Raw genomic sequence first — 20,724 nt, 5'->3', positions numbered from 1 at the left:
TTCTGCTCCCACAGTATGTTGCCTTTAAGCGAAATATTTATGACTGATAAACAGCAGAATATATAACAACACTCAGTCAAAGTTTAGGTTACCCCCAGGTGGCTCAATTTACCACGCGCTACAGTGATGTCTTCTGAATGCTGGTAAGATTGTGCGTCATTCATGTGATTAGATTGTGTTCCATGTGACTTGCCATACAGTATCCAAAACCCCTGGTGCCGAGAGAGGAGATGTGGGAAGGACACTATGCTACAGTAGCGCACTGGGTTGCTGCTGTTTAGAGAGGAGCAGCCCAGACTCCACGGTGGTAGCGGATGATGCAGAGACAGATAGAGAACGAGAGAGGTGCGCAGTAGCTTCTCACTTCTCATTGGAGACGTTTTCCAGTCGCTTAGGAATGTTTTCACGTTTTGCACTAAAGGAAGTTTTCTGAAACAGGAAAAACTATGGCTAGTCCAACCTATCCCCTATGACTTGATTGGGGGGAAGTGAGTGGAGTAAGCCGTGCCTCTGAGCGGTGCGGTGTTGCGTTAGGGGTGACGTTCCGTTGGGAAGAGGCTGAAACGGTATCAGGGTGAGAAGAGATTATCCGTGACAGCAAATACAAGATTTCCATTGGGCTCGAACTCCTCTCTCTCTTTTCTGACAAACCATCACTCACCGACCAACCGTCACCGTTAGAAGATGTCCTGCGCTTCATAAACGAACGAATGTCCTCAGTGCCTCCGTTGTAGGCTGGCTATACTGTAGCCTACCTGACGACAAGGCTGCATGTTTTGGATATTTGGATAGGATAAACAGCGTAGTCATTTTTTGGATTGAAATTACCAACGGAAAATTAATCCATAAATGCTGGACGACCTATGTTAATAGTGGACAACTGAAGGGATTGATAGCCTACAACGCATTATAGGTGAGGTGGAGGATATCTGATTCAATGTGAAGACTGATTTTTAAATTAACTTTCCATCCAAACTTCAATTGTGTTATTCATTCCCATATTTGAATGTCAAACTAAACGCATTGTTATTCTTATTTAATTTGGAGTGATCGGTTACCTCTCATTGACAGGGTGCATCTGGTGCGGAACAAGGGAGACAACTAAACCCGTGTGTTCTTATTGATTTATATTTTAACGCAGATATTTTTTGGGAGGGATTACACAATTTTCAAGGATTTTACCAACATGCATCTCCAAGTTGTAGAGCTAATTTTATAAAGCTGCCAGCTGGTCTCCGTTGTCTTGGTAGCCTTCCCTACAGTAGAATATGTAAATTAACAGATGTGGGAATCAATCAATCACATTTTTCCTTATTGAAAAAAACAGTACGTCTATTAGACCAGGGGTTTTTCAAACGTCTCCTGGGTGAACCCCAGCCGTTCCAATTATTTGAACGATTACACAGCTTGCATACCTGATTTAACTTCTCAATGAATCATCAAGCCCTTGGAATAGGTGAATCAGGTGAGCTAGTTCGTCTGAGGGTCCCAGAGAAGAGGTTTGAAAACCTGAATATTAAGCGAGAGGCCAAATTCAGAGTGCAAATACGCGATATATACTTTATTTGGCGTCTTTCATAGTCTGAAACGTGTATGTGTCTCGGTGTTCTATAGTAGTGCACCTTTTGGATTTCATACTTTTCACATTCTCAGCGCAGCTCAATAACAGCCTCTGGAACTCGCTCTCCATAAAACCCGATAGAACCCCATTTACGGTATTCTAGAACACCTGCTAATTGTTGTTATTTTATCCCTCTCCCGTTCACCCCGCCGACCATGCATGGAATTAATGTGTGCATGGGCTGCCTGCATCGTGGCTTTTTATCAAACCATCTGTCATAAGTCATTTATCATAATGTTTCTTTATATTTCTTGTTTTCATCCATCCTGCCCGTCTAACTACATGTACAGTTATGAGTGATACTGTCTGATACCTCTCAAAATCACCTCACAAAATCAATACCTACAAGCGCTGTAATTACTTGTTGTGTAGAGTATTTCCAGTGAGTGGTGTGTGTGTGTGCCTAGCTGCTTGTCAATGCCTAGCTGTTGTGTGTGTGTGTGCGCGCGTATGGGCAGGTGCCTCTCACCAGGTCTCCCATCCTTTATCAACCTGCTTGATAATAATGAAACAATGTCCTCTCTGAAGTCTAGGGTCCCTCCCAGCCTTTCCAGGTGTTGTGTGGTGGTCTAGAATGTAGGGATGATCCCTGTGGGGCGACTGAAGGCTCAGCCACAGCTGTGGCAGATAGAGAGAGATGCCTCTCCATGGCTGTGGATGCTCCCTCGCCCTGGTCCTGCTGCTGCCTCGGGGCTCTGCCGGCTGGGTGCCACTACCGCCCCTGTTGCCGCGCCACACCATCACCACCCCTTCCTGCTCTCCCATCACCACCCTCCTCCGTTGCTCCAAGCCGTCTCCAGCTGGCAGCTTTCCTGTGATCCCTTCCTGCCTCTGGCCAGGATACCGACACACACAGCAGCAGCTAACCCTGGCATCAGTCAGTTTCCCCTACAGAACGTGCAGGTAGGTTGCTATCAGATAAAACTTGATCTTTTCAGAATTATGGTTATTATGAATGATAAATAGTGTTTGCTATAAACCTGAACAACATTCATGTACACACTGATAGGGGAATACACACACAGAGACAGACACTCACCTGCACTCGTACACATAGGTAGGCACACATGTACGCACGCACGGATGCATGGACATGCACGAACGGATACACACATGCCCTGGGTTGGTCTAGTTAGCCTGATGGAAACTGGCCCGTACAGCACAGTGTCCTTGTGTTGTTACTATGCATACAGATTTCAAAGGGGATTGCATTATCACTTCAGCTGGGGTGTTTTGCTATGTTGCTGAAGAATGAAAATGTTTTTGGGACAACTTATCAACTCCATGCCCTGGTGGTTGGTATAATGTAAATAAGCCATTTAGCACACGCTGTTATTCAAAGCCACTTCCTGTCATGTGCGCATACATTTTTTTTTAACGCGTGGGTGGTCCCAGGAATCGACCACCACAATCCTGACATTGCAAGCACAACGCTCTACCAACTGAGCTACAGAGGATGTTGTCCTTCCTTATGGAAACTGACCCATGCACAATGTCAAGAGTATTTTCCATATGCATGCCCTGAGTGGCCTATAGTGTAGTGTGACTGCAGTGGGTCTCTGATTGCACCAGCGGTACTTTAGTGTCTTCTTTGCATCCTGATGATCAGAGCACATTCTTCCCCCGGGTCCTCTGATCCCGCTCACACAGACAAACACAGTGTGATATTTAATCTGAGGAGAGCAGAGAGCGGACTTGATCAAGACAGGTCAGGCATATTGGCACTGATGTAGACCTTGACTTTTTCACAACGTTAACCACCATTCATAGGGAGGATACTGTAGAAGGCACTTACTATTGGTGGCAAGGAGGAGAAGAAGAGGAGAGGAGAGGAAAGGAGAGGAGGGGAAAGGAGAGGAGAGGAAAGGAGAGGAGAATGAACGCAGCAACAGACACAGCAGGTGTTTGATGTGATATTTTGCAATGCAAAGCTTTTTCAGAAGAAGCTTGTGATTGATTTTTAATGTGGCGGTTGGTGGGATGAGTCAGCGTATCTCACAGAGAGAGACCAACGTCTTTTGTCTGTCCGGAACCATGGATAGATGGCTAAGACTGAGTAGATTGGTGGAGACTAGATCCATAACTCTATGCTCGGAAAATTACGCTTTTATTACGCACTTCCATCGTGAAGGATTCTGAGGAGCCCCAGAATGAAGCTGTGCATTGTTGTTATATACATTTTATCCTCTTACATCTAGGCGTTCCGCTAGCGGAACCCCTAGCCAACAGCCAATGGGATCGCATGGCGCAAAATACAAAAACCTCAAAAATGCAATCATTTCAATTTTTCAAACATACGACTATTTTACACCATTTGAAAGATAAACCTCTCCTGAATCCAACAACGTTGTCCGATTTCAAAAAGGCTTTACAGCGAAAGCAAAACATTAGATTATGTTAGGAGAGTACATCGACCAAAATAATCACACAGCCATTTTCCAAGCAAGCATATATGTCAATAAAACCCAAAACACAGCTAAATGAAGCACTAACCTTTGATGATCTTCATCAGATGACACTCCTAGGACATTATGTTATACGATACATGTATGTTTTGTTCAATCAAGTTCATATTTATATCCAAAAACAGCTTTTTACATTGGCATGTGATGTTCAGAAAATGTATTCCCACCAAAAACTTCTGGTGAATTTACAAAAATACTCATCATAAACGTTGACAAAATACATAACAATTATTTTAAGAATTATAGATACAGAACTCCTTTATGCAATCGCTGTGTCAGATTTTAAAATAGCTTTTCGGCGAAAGCACATTTTTGCAATATTCTGAGTACATAGCTCAGCCATCACGGCGAGCTATTCAGACACCCGCCAAGTTCGGGGCAACCTAAACTCAGAATTAGTATTAGAAATATTGTATTACCTTTGCTGATCTTCATCAGAATGCACTCCCAGGTCTGCTACTTCCACAAGAAATGTTGTTTTTGTTCGAAATAATCCATAGTTATGTCCAAATAACTCCGTTTTGCTCGTGTGTTCAGGTCACTATCCAAAGGGTAACGCGCGAGCGCAATTCGAGACACAAAAAGTCAAAATGTTCCATTACCATACTTAGAAGCATGTCAAACACTGTTTAAAATCAATTTTTATGGTATTTTTAACGTAAAATTGCGATAATATTCCAACCGGACAAAAGTGTATTCATTCAAGGAGGAAAAGAAAAAACAGTGTGCTCGCGGGAACACGCATATCCAATCTCTTTGTCCTCAGGCAGACCACTCAGTAACTGAGCTCCTATACTCTGCCCAGTGACAGGAGAAGGCTCAATCCACTTTCTGAAGGCTTTAGACAGCCAATGGAAGCCTTAAAAAGTGCAACGTAACCACAGATACTGTAGTTTCGACAGAGAATCAAAAGAAGAACTACAATTCTCAGACTTTCCACATCCTGCTTGGAATTTTCTCAGGTTTTTGCCTGCCATATGAGTTCTGTTATACTCACAGACACCATTCAAACAGTTTTAGAAACTTCAGAGTGTTTTCCATCCAAATCTACTAATAATATGCATATTCTCATTTCTGGGCAAGAGTAGTAACCAGTTTAAATCGGGTACGTTTTTTCATCCGGACGTGAAAATACTGCCCCCTATCCATATCAGGTTAAAGGCTTGTCAGTGACAGACAGTAGGCTATGTTCTGTTCTGTTTGCAAGCTCTTACCTAGTTCTATATGACTTTAATTCATCCACCGTGCCATCCTACCAACTACAGTTCATCATCCACCGTGCCATTCTACCAACTACAGTTCATCATCCACTGTGCCATTCTACCAACTACAGTTCATCATCCACTGTGCCATTCTACCAACTACAGTTCATCATCCACCGTGCCATCCTACCAACTACAGTTCATCATCCACCGTGCCATCCTACCAACTACAGTTCATCATCCACCGTGCCATCCTACCAACTACAGTTCATCATCCACCGTGCCATCCTACCAACTACAGTTCATCATCCACCGTGCCATCCTACCAACTACAGTTCATCATCCACCATACCATCCTACCAACTAGCGTTCATCATCCACCATGCCATCCTACCAATTACAGTTCATTGTCCATTATGCCATCCTACCAATTACAGTTCATTGTCCACTATGCCATCCTACCAACTACCGTTCATCGTCCATGACATGGAATGGTGAAGTTTTTATGGGTTAGAGTTCCATCATTTATTGGTATAGTTTGTCTTCTTTAATGAGTTAGTGCTTGTTTGCTTATCCTCTTTAATGAGGTAGTGCTTGTTCGCATCTTGTTAGTTTATCTTCTTTAATGAGGTAGTTCTTGTTAGTATTGTGTTAGTTTATCTTCTTTAATGAGGTACTGCTTGTTAGCATCTTGTTAGTTTATCTTCTTTAATTAAGTAGTGCTTGTTAGCATCTTGTTAAGACAGCAAAGTCCTCTGCCACAAGCAATTCAAGCTACTTCCAGAAATACAGTTTGAATCATCCAATGAGATCTCTAAACCTGAATGATGTGTATTTCCTGTCCTCTATTGTTTCATTTCCTCTCAGTGGGAGCTGCCATCTCCCCACCACGTGCTGGGATTTCAGCCTTCTGCCAACCTGGAGCTGGTCCCTGTATTCCCGCATGTGTACCGCTCAGTGCTGCCTCCTCACTGTGGCAAAGGATGGGTGGAGAAACGGGTCCCCGACTACAAGGTAGACAAACCACTACAACCTGGTCTGAGTCACAAATGGCACCCTACTCCCTATATAGAGTCCTATGGGCCCTGGTCACAAGTAGTGCATAGGGTGCCATTTGAGATGCATCCTGGGTCTCAGACTTCAGATGTAATGGTTAAGGACAGTTTACTCTGTAAGCACTATATTTTTTATTTTACTTAACAAGGCAAGTCAGTTAAGAACAAATTCTTATTAACAATGATGGCCTAGGAACAGTGGGTTAACTGCCTTGTTCAGGGGCAGAACAGATTTTTACCTTGTCAGCTCTGGGATTCGATCTAGCAACCTTTCGGTTACTGGTCCAACGCTCTAACCACTAGGCTACCTGCCGCCCCATAATTGTCAACGACAGGTCAATTTGAAGAGGGTCTTGTTTTCTTTCCATGATTGTGGAATTGCCTGTCGTCTCTGTGTTTCAAGATTTACAACAGCTGTCCTGAACAACATCGTGACTCTCTGTGTCTCTAGGTTTTCCCAGACACTCTTCCTTAACTCTGTGTCTCTACCTCAGGGAATCTGTTTGGAGGGTATAAACAGACACAAAAGTCCAGTTTACCTGAAAACTCTTGCTTCTCTGTCTCTAGGGTTACCTGATCAACAACTTGTCTCTGTGTTTGTAGGTTTACCTGATCAACAACTTGTCTCTCTGTCTCTAGGTTTACCTGATCAACAACTTGTCTCTCTGTCTCTAGGTTTACCTGATCAACAACTTGTCTCTCTGTCTCTAGGTTTACCTGATCAACAACTTGTCTCTCTGTCTCTAGGTTTACCTGATCAACAACTTGTCTCTCTGTCTCTAGGTTTACCTGATCAACAACTTGTCTCTCTGTCTCTAGGTTTACCTGATCAACATCTTGTCTCTGTGTTTCTAGGTTTATCTGAACATGAACTTGCCTCTGTCTGTGTTTTTCTATTTGTACCTGACACTCCTGCCTCCCTTGTGTTTCTAGACGTACTTGAACAACACTCTAACTCTGGAGAACACCTGGCTTACTCCGGAGGAAATAGGAATTTTCCAGCGGCATGAAAAACCATTGTTGATGACAAATCAAATGGCAATGAGCATTTCTAGGCCAGCTACTGCCTCCAGGAGTCTCAACTCTCTCCTCATGTCACCCAGACCTGCTGCCTCCAGGACTCTCCACTCTCTCCTCATGTCACCCAGACGTATATCAGGTTAGTGGTTGGTTGTATTACCTAGCTACCTGCTCCATACTTTACAAGCCTGTCCGCTGCCTCCTCTCAGCCACAGCCCCTTCTATCAGCTGTTCTCCTCATAATGGTTACCATCTTTAATAACTTTCTGATCCCAAAGTTTAATCCCCTCTTTTTAAACAGACTGGAGAGATAGCAGCAGTACACCCTCTGTGTCCCAAATGGCACCCTATTACCTATATAGTGCACTACTTTTGACCAGGTCCCTATGGCACTACATAGGGAATAGGGTGGACATTTGGGATGCATCCACTGTCAATCTGCATTTTACGCTACTTGTTAAAACTTTAGGAGGAGCCGTACCATCTGTGAGTGTGTAGGAGGGAGTTGGGTTGGAAGAGGCATGCGTGAAGAGGAACCTCATTAAACACAATTGGTTTCAGATACGTTGGTTTCAGATACATTGGTTTCAGGGCTGCTGAAGTGGAACCGTTTACCAGTCAGTGGGTAGAAGCGTTCCCCTGCTTATCTGACGGAAGCGGACGGAAGACTCCAGAGGGGTTTATTCTGCAGATAAACTAGTATGGCGATGCTAAACACTGACATATAGGTTGACTATCAAATGGCACCCTGTTCCCTACTATATAGTGCACTTCTTCTGGATACTCAGAGCATATATTCGGTAGGCATGGAGACTCTATTCCCTATTAACTAAATGACCTTGGTCAAAAGTAGTGCACTATATAGGAAACAGGGTCCCATTTGGGACTCGGGCTGGGTGTCTGCTCTGCGACAAGGGCACTTGGTGATCTGACGAAAACGAACTGAAAAAGGTGGGAATATTGGAGAACAAACCATGAAAGGAAAGACTGAAGTGTTTCCTGATTCAGCCAAACAACAACAAGAGTTTAAAGGAGAACACAACCTCCCACTGAGCTTAACCAGGCTGTGTTGCACCTGGGAAATGTGGATACGTCTCAAATGGCACGCTGCTTCTTTTAATGCACTCCTTATGACCAGGGTCCATATGACTCTAGTGCACTATATAGGGAATGGTGTTCCATTTCGGACAAAGCCTTAGTGCTGGACTTCATAGCGTCCAGGTATAGTACTGTATGAGGAAAGTCATGTATAACAATTTCAAAATCTGCCGTTCCGCACCTGAGCAAGGAAGTTAGCACACTGTTCCCCGAGCTCCGAAGACGTGAATGTCGATTATGGCAGCCCCCCCCCTAGGATTCCCCCTTTCCCTTCCTATATCACATTTACATTATTCTCATCTGACCTCCATCATGTGATGATACAAAGTCCCCAAATGGCACACTATTCCTTACACCACCCACTACTTTTGACCAGAGCCCTACTTTTGAGCGGAGTGCACTACATAGGGAATAGGGTGCCATTTTGGATGTAGCCAAAAGACTATGTCCACTTTATGAGATGATCCAATGTGATAATGGAGATGTCTCTGTGATAATGGCAATGATTCTATGTGATAATGGAGATGTTTCTATGTGATAATGGAGATGATTCCATGTGATTATGGAGATGTGTCTGTGATTACGGAGATGTCTCTATGTGATCCCAATTGGAACCATATTCTTTTAAGCCCCATTTATACCTGGTTCTCACATGAGTCGTTGGTCCTGATCTTGTCCTCATTCTGATTGTGCCCACATTTTTAGACCGGTGTAGACCTAGTTCCCTGGTCAAAATAAGTGTACCGCATAGGGAATATGGTCCCATTTGGGATGCATGCGATGTTATGGGATATGACGGGGTGTGATTGCTGGTATTCATATTGGGTTCATTATATTGGGTCCTGTGTATTGGGTCCTGGTCCTGTATATTGGGTCCTGGTCCTGTATATTGGGTCCTGGTCCTGTATATTGGGTCCTGTGTATTGGGTCCGGTATATTGGGTCCTGGTCCTGTATATTGGTCCTGTATGATGGGTCCTGTATATTGGGTCCTGTATATTGGGTTTTGTATATTGGGTCCTGTGTGTTGGGTCCTGTGTATTGGTCCTTTATATTGGGTCCTTTATATTGGGTCCTTTATATTGGGTCCTTTATATTGGGTCCTGTATATTGGGTCCTGTGTATTGGGTCCTGTGTATTGGGTCCTGTGTATTGGGTCCTGTGTATTGGGTCCTGTATATTTGGTCCTGTGTATTGGTCCTGTGTAGTGGGTCCTGTATATTGGTCCTGGTCCAGTGTATTGGTCCTGTATATTGGGTCCTGTATATTGGGTTTTGTATATTGGGTCCTGTATATTGGGTCCTGTGTATTGGCCCTGTATATTGGGTCCTGTATATTGGGTCCTGTATATTGGGTTTTGTATATTGGGTCCTGTATATTGGGTCCTGTGTATTGGCCCTGTATATTGGGTCCTGTATATTTGGTCCTGTGTATTGGTCCTGTGTAGTGGGTCCTGTATATTGGTCCTGGTCCAGTGTATTGGCCCTGTATATTGGGTCCTGTATATTGGGTCCTGTGTATTGGCCCTGTATATTGGGTCCTGTATATTTGGTCCTGTGTATTGGTCCTGTGTAGTGGGTCCTGTATATTGGTCCTGGTCCAGTGTATTGGTCCTGTATATTGGGTCCTGTATATTGGGTTTTGTATATTGGGCCCTGTATATTGGGTCCTGTGTATTGGCCCTGTATATTGGGTCCTGTATATTGGGTCCTGTATATTGGGTTTTGTATATTGGGTCCTGTATATTGGGTCCTGTGTATTGGCCCTGTATATTGGGTCCTGTATATTTGGTCCTGTGTATTGGTCCTGTGTAGTGGGTCCTGTATATTGGTCCTGGTCCAGTGTATTGGTCCTGTATATTGGGTTTTGTATATTGGGTTTTGTATATTGGGTCCTGTATATTGGGTCCTGTATATTGGGTCCTGTATATTGGGTCCTGTATATTGGTCCTTTATATTGTGTCCTGTATATTGGTATATGGGTGCTTTTTATTGCTGGTTCACTTGAATGATTTTCTACACTTGCCCAGGTGTATAAATGATTTCCCACACTTTTCTATACTCCTTATTTCCTCTGTTAGCTTGGTGATATGTCTTCCATGTTGAGAAGCTGCACACACCCTCAGAACAAGCACAGCATTCTATTATAGTTAGTAGCACACCAAAAAAAATATGCATGAAACGAAATGAAATGTATGCATTCACTACTGTAAGTCGCTCTGGCCAAGAGCGTCTGCTAAATGACTAAAATGTACATGTAAAATGTAGTCTGTAAGGTACTGAAATGAATGTCTCAGAAGTAATGAATGGCTCAGGGTTGCACTATAATTAGGACCTCAGGGACATCTTGAGGATAATCATTTTCATATTTTATCTCCAGCTTTACATACATAAAACACTTTACAGTGGGTCATATACAGTATATCTCCACTTTACAGTGGGTCATGTACAGTATGTATCCTCTTTACAGTGGGTCATATACAGTGTGTATCCTCTTTACAGTGGGCCATATACAGTATATATCCTCTTTACAGTGGGTCATGTACAGTATGTTTCCTCTTTACAGTGGGTCATATACAGTATATATCCTCTTTACAGTGGGCCATATACAGTATATATCCTCTTTACAGTGGGTCATGTACAGTATGTTTCCTCTTTACAGTGGGCCATATACAGTATATATCCTCTTTACAGTGGGCCATATACAGTATGTATCCTCTATACAGTGGGTCATGTACAGTATGTTTCCTCTTTACAGTGGGCCATATACAGTATATATCCTCTTTACAGTGGGTCATATATAGTATATCTCCTCTTTACAGTGGGCTATATACACTATGTATCCTCTTTACAGTGGGTCATATACAGTATGTATCCTCTTCAGTGGGTCATATACAGTATGTATCCTCTTTACAGTGAGTCATGTACAGTATATATTCTCTATAGAGTTGGTCATATACAGTATGTATCCTCTTTACAGTGGGTCATATACAGTATGTATCCTCTTCAGTGGGCCATATACAGTATATATCCTCTATACAGTGCACTACATAGGGAATAGGGTGCCATTTTGGATGTAGCCAAAAGACTATGTCCACTTTATGAGATGATCCAATGTGATAATGGCAATGATTCCATGTGATAATGGAGATGTCTCTGTGATAATGGCAATATACAGTATATATCCTCTTTACAGTGGGTCATATACAGTATGTATCCTCTTCAGTGGGCCATATACAGTATATATCCTCTATACAGTGGGTCATGTACAGTATGTATCCTCTATACAGTGGGTCATATACAGTATGTATCCTCTTTACAGTGGGCCATATACAGTATGTATCCTCTATACAGTGGGTCATATACAGTATGTATCCTCTATACAGTGGCCATATACAGTATTTATCCTCTTTACAGTGGGCCATATACAGTATGTATCCTTTTTACAGTGGGTCATATACAGTATATATCCTCTATACAGTTGGTCATGTACAGTATGTATCCTCTTTACAGTGGGTCATATACAGTATATATCCTCTATACAGTGGGTCATGTACAGTATGTATCCTCTATACAGTGGGTCATATACAGTGTGTATCCTCTTCAGTGGGCCATATACAGTATATATCCTCTATACAGTTGGTCATATACAGTGTGTATCCTCTATAGTGGGTCATGTACAGTATGTATCCTCTATACAGTGGGTCATGTACAGTATGTATCCTCTATACAGTGGGTCATATACAGTATGTATCCTCTATACAGTTGGTCATGTTCAGTATGTAACCTCTATACAGTGGACCATATACAGTATGCATCCTCTATACAGTGGGCCATATACAGTATGTATCCTCTATACAGTGGGTCATATACAGTATGTATCCTCTTTACAGTGGGTCATATACAGTATGTATCCTCTTTACAGTGGGTCATATACAGTATGTATCCTCTTTACAGTGGGCCATATACAGTATGTATCCTCTTTACAGTGGGCCATATACAGTATGTATCCTCTATACAGTGGGTCATATACAGTATGTATCCTCTTTACTGTGGGCCATATACAGTATGTATCCTCTTTACAGTGGGCCATATACAGTATGTATCCTCTTTACAGTGGGCCATATACAGTATGTATCCTCTATACAGTGGGTCATATACAGTATGTATCCTCTTTACTGTGGGCCATATACAGTATGTATCCTCTTTACAGTGGGCCATATACAGTATGTATTCTGTTGACATTTAAATGAACAAACTCTCAGCTGTGTGAATTTTAGTTCTTCCTAAATGCTTTCCTAACAGTAGCATCATGAAAAAACATCTGCACTACGGATACTTTTTCTTCTAAGATACTTGACAGGATGTTGTTTTTTAGTGTATTTCTCCAGCCAGCCCATGACAGTCCATCCATCACCTTCACCCACCCATTGCATTTTTCAGTTGTGCTTTCCTTCAGTTTTAAAAGCCTCCAGGCTGAAAGCTGAGAACTGAAATCCCTTGGTTAGTGTTGACTGTCTGACAGACGGGTGGGCATGTAGTGCAGTGTTGTGTTGTAATTATACAATCAATTACTTGTCTGGATGATTGAATACTTGTCTGTTCTGCGGCTAGCACCTCGCTGTGGATCACAGGCTTATGGGAGGGATCTTCCTCTTTAATGAGACCATGTCTCTCAGCAGACTGCTGACAAGGTGAAGTCCTGGGCTGCATCCCCAATGCTACCCTATACCCTACATACTGCACTGCTTATAAACAGAGCTCTAAGGACCCTGGTCAAAAGTAGTGCACTATTATAGGGACTAGGGTTTCATTTTGGGTCACAGCCCTACTCGACCTTATCAAACTGCTGCGGTCCTTGTTCCTTAGTTACCGTCAGCTTCACTTGTTGAGTTCAAGATGCTTTGTCAGACTGACTGGATAGTTACAGGGGAAAGGAGAGGGGATGAATGAGCCAATTGGAAGATGGGGATGATTAGGTGACCATGATGGTATGAGGACCAGATTGGGAATTTAACCAGGACACCAGGGTTAACACCCCTACTCTTACGATAAGTGCCATGGGATCTTTAGTGACCACAGAGAGTCAGGACACCTGTTTAAAGTCCCATCCGAAATACGGATATATAGTATGCTACCTTTGACTAAAGCTCTATTGGTATCGGTCAAAAGTAGTGCACTATATAGGGAATAGGGTGCCATTTGAGAAGGCGACCATCATTGTTTGATTGTTGAACAATCCTCCGTCCAGCAGCTCATGTCTCCCATCCCTCTGCTGTCTGTCTTCCACAGATCAGACTGCACTGTGTTTAAGACTGTGCTCTTTGTGTGATGTGATGCTCACGTAAAGCTACAATGTTATGAAAGCGTCACGTGAAGCTATAGTATGTTATGAAAGCTTCATGTGAAGCTATAGTATGTTATGAAAGCTTCATGTGAAGCTATAGTATGTTATGAAAGCTTCATGTGAAGCTATAGTATGTTATGAAAGCTTCATGTGAAGCTATAGTATGTTATGAAAGCTTCATGTGAAGCTATAGTATGTTATGAAAGCTTCATGTGAAGCTATAGTATGTTATGAAAGCTTCATGTGAAGCTATAGTATGTTATGAAAGCTTCATGTGAAGCTATAGTATGTTATGAAAGCTTCATGTGAAGCTATAGTATGTTATGAAAGCTTCATGTGAAGCTATAGTATGTTATGAAAGCTTCATGTGAAGCTATAGTATGTTATGAAAGCTTCATGTGAAGCTATAGTATGTTATGAAAGCATCATGTGAAGCTATAATATGTTATGAAAGCATCATACAAGCACAGGTAATTCTGTTGTGTTGTGTTTCTGTTGTGTTTTGGTACCTTTATATCCAGTGGGTTCCTTCTCAGCCCCTATACGGTCTACTATAGACATGAGACCATATAAATATAATCTATACAGTCTATTTGGATGGATGAGAGGGCTTTATTTTCATTATGATGGTGAAGGTAGTTCTCCTCAGCACTCCTCCTCCTCCTCAGCCCCTTCACAGTATACTGTAGACACACACACAACTTTTTTTTCATTTGGTGCTAAAGCAGGTTGGTTTTTGATTGATCTCACCTCATCTCCTCCTGCCCTCTCTTCCCATCTCTCCACCCCTCTCCTCCACCTTTCCTCCCCTCTCCTCTCCTCTACCTCTCCTCTCTACCCTCCCCTTCTCTCCCCTCCTCTCCTCCCCTCCACCTCTCCTCTCTACCCTCTCCTTCTCTCCTCTCCTCTCTACCCTCCACATCATCTAAACCCTGTTTCCTCCCCTCTCCTCCCCTCTTCTCCTCTCTCCTCCCCTCTCCTCCACCAACCCCCCCAGGCTCTGTTGTGTTTTATGGATGAACACAGAAACAAGATGGTTCCTGCTGCGTTGTGCTGCGTTGTGGAAAGTGTTTAACTTCCAAATGAAATGTTCACAATGGGTGTCCTACTGTAATAACGGAGCAGTCAGCATCATGCAGTCTCCCTTTGAGAGACTCAGTGTGTGTAATGACATGTTAAAGCCCTTAAGGTCGATGTCCGCGCCGCCGTGGAAATCTAATTAGCATAATACATACATATGTCAGTTTATGCTAGAGACCCCTCTATGGAAAGATGAGACTCTCACGAACACGATGGTGTTCTCCGTTTTGCTCTACGACCCCCCCCCCAAGCGTCTTAGGACTCATCTGAAGTCGGTACAGCCGATCTGCCAGCTTCTGTCTGCAAACAGTTTGGGCTACTCATTAATATGACCCCTCTGTGTAAAGGTGAGACTCTCAGGAACATGTACATGTTGTTTTTGCTCTAGGACGCCCACAGACCTCACAAGACTCATCTGAAGGTCCCCCCCAAAAAATGAATGGAAGTACTGTATATATGGAGACTGTTTAGTGGCAAAAATAAGGGGTTAAATACAATGTAAAAAAAATAATAACAATCTCTCAGATGAAAAATGATGTTTGGCCTTACTGCTATTAGCCCATACCAACGCATTGAATAACATATTCACTACTTTGAACAGATAGTCCTTACTGCTATTAGCCAATAGAAACACATTGAATAACAGATAGTCCTTACTGCTATTAGCCAATAGAAACACATGGAATAACAGATAGTCCTTAGTGCTATTAGCCAATAGAAACACATGGAATAACAGATAGTCATTACTGCTATTAGCCAATAGAAACACATGGAATAACAGATAGTCATTACTGCTATTAGCCAATAGAAGCACATGGAATAATAGATAGTCATTACTGCTATTAGCCAATAGAAACACATGGAATAACAGATAGTCCCCCAAAAAATCTAAAGGAAGTTTGTTCTGAAGTGTCTGTCCTATATCTGAGAGATATAAGAAAGACCAGGAAACTATTTATATATATTTTGTATATGTATTTAACTCCTTATTTTAGGCACTAAACTCTCTTCATATATACTTCCATTGATTTTTTTTAAAAGTAGTTCCGGAGACCTGGGGACCTTCAGACAAGTCGTGTGAGGCTTGTGGACGTCCTGGAGCAAAACAACAGTACGTATTCGCCAGAGACCTTTATATTAGTCTCTAGCCAAAACTGTTCGGACGCTACAGACAAAAGTTTTCAGAAGAGGTTGTACTGACTTCAGACGAGTCCCGTGAGTCGTAAAACAGAAGAACACCATTGTGTTTGTGAGATTGCATGGTCTGATAAACACCGCTCTATCTCTGCCACCTTTCACCGCAGATGCAGAATTGCGATATCGGTGGATGTGGTGGACAGATATCTTTTAGCTTAAACAGACAGATTTTGATGGGGGCCCCAGAAATTGCAGGAGAAGGATTAATTTTCTTGCCTAGTTAAATAAAGGTTGAATAACATTTTAAAAATTAAATTATGATGTGATGAGGGTGATGATGATGATTATGAAGAGATGCAGTTTTGATTTCAGGTGTTGATGAATGGATCATAGTAAAAGATGAATATGAAATGTAAAGTGATCTGTTATGTGAGTCAGCCAGCTGTCGTACTCTGTATATTCTATATACCCCTAACAAGTAGACCTCCTCAGTTCAAGTAGTTCAATCTCTAGCAGAGCATTCTTAGAAGCAACAACAGAAGATAAAGTGAATAAAACCTTAAAAAGACTTGAATGGAAAGAAACTTCACTAACCTTCCTTAGCTAATTTCGCTCTGGGGAGATTCAGAGCTGATGCAGCATCACATTTCATTCATCTTCCAGAATACTTCAGAAAACCTTTTGTTTTTATACTGTGTGTATTCCTACCATCGCACATTCAAGGTCATGGAGAAGAAATGGACCAGTTTTTCAAATTTTGGGGCAGCAGGTAGCCTAGTGGTTAGAGCGTTGGGCCAGTAACCGAAAGGTTGCTGGATCGAATCCCCGAGCTGAAAAGGTAAAAACTGTTGTTTTGGCCCTGAATAAGGCAGTTAACCCACTGTTCCCCTGTAGGCCGTCATTGTAAATAAGAATTTGTTCTTAACTGACTTGCCTAGTTAAATAAAGGATAAATAAAATAATGTTTTAAATATAAAATATATATTTCCCAGAATGCTTTTGATCAGACACTGGGAACAATCTAGCAATCTTTCATGACAATGAAAAATATGGTTTGACATCTTAAAATCAAACTAATATTTGAAATCTGGTGTATATTGTTCGTTAATAAGTGGAAGATCATTTTGAGAAAAGGTTTGTCAAATGAATGTCTCAGTTAAATAAAAAAGGTTCTTATTAGCTGTTGATTATATTTTATTCAACTTCAGAAGTTATGTTGGATCGATATACGGTTGATTATATTTTATTCAACTTAAGACGTTATGTGGGATCGATATACGGTTGATTATATTTTATTCAACTTCAGAAGTTATGTGGGATCGATATACGGTTGATTATATTTTATTCAACTTCAGACGTTATGTGGGATCGATATACGGTTGATTCCTACCGCAGGGGAAACGTGTTCATGTTAAAGAATTAGTGGAAATGACATTCAGACTTCATCCTTAATCCAGTTCCATAGCAGGGTCTTATTTAGCATTTTATAATTGGCAGTCATTAATCTCCACATATTGAACTGTCTTTCATAGAATATGTAATACAAATATGATCCTTTGAAGAGGACAATGTCCTTTTTTTGCCATTTGGCCGACTTAAAGGGTAATTCCACTGCGTAATTATCTCCAGCATAATACCAGTGTCTATATACACTACATGACCAACAGTATGTGGACACCTGCTGTCTAATATCTCATTCCAAAATCATGGACATTAATATGGAGTTGGACCCCCCCTTTGCTGCTATAACAGCCTCCACTCTTCTGGGAAGGCTTTCCACTAGATGTTGGAACATTGCTGCGGGGATTTGCTTCCATTCAGCCACAAGAGCATTAGTGAAGTCGAGCACTGATGTTGGGCGATTAGGCCTGGCTCGCAGTCGGACAATTGGCACTATGCATTGGGGCAGGTAGTGTTTCTCTGGCATCCGCCAACCCAGATTCATCCGTCGGACTGCCAGATGGTGAAACTACAGAGAACACGTTTCCACTGCTCCAGTATCCAATGGCGGTGAGCTTTACACCACTCCAGCTGAAGCTTGGCATTGCGCATGGTGATCTTAGGCTTGAGTGCGGCTGCTTGGCCATGGAAAACCATTTCATGAAGCTCCCAACAAATAGTTATTGTGCTGACGTTGCTTCCAGAAGCAGTTTGGAAGTCAGTAGTGAGTGTTGCAACCGAGGACAGACATTTTTTATGCCCTACACGCTTCATCACTCTGTGATCCCATTATGTGAGCTTGTGTGGCTTACCACTTCGCGGCTGAGCCGTTGTTGCTCCTAGACGTTTCCACTTCACAATAACAACACTTACAGTTGACCGGGGCCGCTAAAGCAGGCCAGAAATTTAACAAACTGACTTGTTGGAAATTTGGCATCCTATGTCGATGCCATGTTGAAAGTCACTGAGCTCTTCAGTACGGGCCATTCTACAGTCAATGTTTGTCTATGGAGATTGCATGGCAGTGTGCTCGATTTTATACACCTGTCAGCAGCAGGTGTGGCTGACATAGCCAAATGCACTAATTTGAAGGGGGGGGGGGGCTCACATACTTTTGGCCATGTAGTGTATGTGAAAACATTTCTATGTTTTTTTGAAACAATTATAAAGTTACAAAGTTCTTCCCGATTACATCATCAAAAGTAAAAACATTTAAAAAATAGATTCACGGTTACAATCGGAGCAAGAAAATACCCTGCCTCTGGCAAATACCCTCCCTCTGGCTAGAAACTCGTTGCACGTTTTGAAAAGTAGAGTTTTTCTTGGTTTTAACCTTTTCACACGTACCAACAAATGGGTGTGATCATTCTACAGTGGTCCCTGCAGCGTACGCTCAAACCGGTGTGATCATTCTACAGTGGTCCCTGCAGCGTACGCTCAAACCGGTGTGATCATTCTACAGTGGTCCCTGCAGCGTACGCTCAAACCGGTGTGATCATTCTACAGTGGTCCCTGCAGCGTACGCTCAAACCGGTGTGATCATTCTACAGTGGTCCCTGCAGCGTACGCTCAAACCGGTGTGATCATTCTACAGTGGTCCCTGCAGCGTACGCTCAAACCGGTGTGATCATTCTACAGTGGTCCCTGCAGCGTACGCTCAAACCGGTGTGATCATTCTACAGTGGTCCCTGCAGCGTACGCTCAAACCGGTGTGATCATTCTACAGTGGTCCCTGCAGCGTACGCTCAAACCGGTGTGATCATTCTACAGTGGTCCCTGCAGCGTACGCTCAAACCGGTGTGATCATTCTACAGTGGTCCCTGCAGCGTACGCTCAAACCGGTGTGATCATTCTACAGTGGTCCCTGCAGCGTACGCTCAAACCGGTGTGATCATTCTATAGTGGTCCCTGCAGCGTACGCTCAAACCGGTGTGATTAGAACGCTTATTTAGAACGTACACTTTTGATTCCAGCGACAGTCAGCATTTGAGCTAGCCACACAGTTCTTTTTCACAGAATCATTTTACACAAACACAGTCCTTACAAATGCAGTGGCGGTCAATGCCGTTTAACATGAGGATGATTTATTTTAATAAGCATGGCTTTATTTCTATTATTATCGGAATGCATTATTTGTAACCAGTACATCAAAACGTGAATAAAACTATAAATACATTGTGCTTCATTCATACATACATACATACTTTGTGCTACAGTAGAAACAACAACACGATATATAGAAAATACTGTAAGGCACTTACTTTGAACGCACACATGTCCAAAGTCAATTTTTGGAAGGAGATCAACAATGAAAGCAATGCGAGCACCAGCCAGAAAATGTGCCAGTTTGTGTTAGACTGTGCAAATGTCTGCATACTTGATGTGCGGAACAAATGGGGAAGGCCTCAAACATACAGTTGAAGTCGGAAGTTTACATACACCTTAGCCAAATACATTTATACTGTGTTTTTCACAATTCCTGACATTTAATCCTAGTAAAAATTCCCTGTCTTAGGTCAGTTAGGATCACCACTTTATTTTAAGAATGTGAAATGTCAGAATAATAATAGAGAGAATTATTTATTTCAGCTTTTATTTCTTTCATCATATTTCCAGTGGGTCAGAAGTTTACATACACTCAATTCGTTTTTGGTAGCATTGCCTTTAAATTGTTTAACTTGGGTCAAACGTTTTGGGTAGCCTTCCACAAGCTTCCCACAATAAGTTGTGTGAATGTTGGCCCAATCCTCCTGACAGAGCTGGTGTAACTGAGTCAGGTTTGTAGGCCTCCTTGCTCGCACACGCTTTTTCAGTTCTGCCCACACATTTTCTATAGGATTCAGGTCAGGGCTTGTGATGGCCACTCCAATACCTTGACTTTGTTGTCCTTAAACCATTTTGCCACAACTTTGGAAGTATGCTTTGGGTCATTGTCCATTTGAAAGACCTATTTGCGACCAAGCTTTAACTTCTTGACTGATGTCTTGAGATGTAGCTTCAATATATCCACATAATTTTCTACATAATCATCTATTTTGTGAAGTGCACCAGTCCCTCCTGCAGCAAAGCACCCCCACAACATGAAGCTGCCACCCCCGTGCTTCACGGTTGGGATGGTGTTCTTTGGCTTGCAAGCCTCCCCCTTTTTCCTCAAACATAATGATGGTCATTATGGCCAAACAGTTCTATTTTTGTTTCATCAGACCAGAGGACATTTCTCCAAAAAGTACGATCTTTGTCCCCATGTGCAGTTGCAAACCG

General features: G+C 42.4%; 1 protein-coding gene across 3 annotated transcripts in view; it reads left to right on the top strand.

Annotated features, from left to right (window-relative positions):
• The first annotated feature begins 220 nt into the window (after window positions 1-220).
• LOC106594748 (transcription elongation regulator 1-like protein) overlaps window positions 221-20,724 on the top strand; it is a 317,178-nt gene continuing 296,674 nt past the window's right edge. For 2 of the 3 annotated variants that reach the window (XM_045687593.1, XM_045687589.1), the window contains exons 1-4: window positions 221-913; window positions 2,150-2,524; window positions 6,156-6,302; window positions 7,277-7,502. In XM_045687593.1, the coding sequence (XP_045543549.1) occupies window positions 2,204-2,524; window positions 6,156-6,302; window positions 7,277-7,502 (694 nt within the window). In that variant the 5' untranslated portion in view covers window positions 221-913; window positions 2,150-2,203. The remainder of the gene's footprint in view (window positions 914-2,149; window positions 2,525-6,155; window positions 6,303-7,276; window positions 7,503-20,724) is intronic. The other variant, XM_045687592.1, reaches the window with a different exon arrangement.

This window comes from Salmo salar, chromosome ssa01, assembly GCF_905237065.1.
Source record: "Salmo salar chromosome ssa01, Ssal_v3.1, whole genome shotgun sequence".
Taxonomy (NCBI): domain Eukaryota; kingdom Metazoa; phylum Chordata; class Actinopteri; order Salmoniformes; family Salmonidae; genus Salmo; species Salmo salar.
The sequence above is the reverse complement of the archived record's forward strand: the minus strand, read 5'-3'. Positions and strand labels throughout refer to the sequence as shown.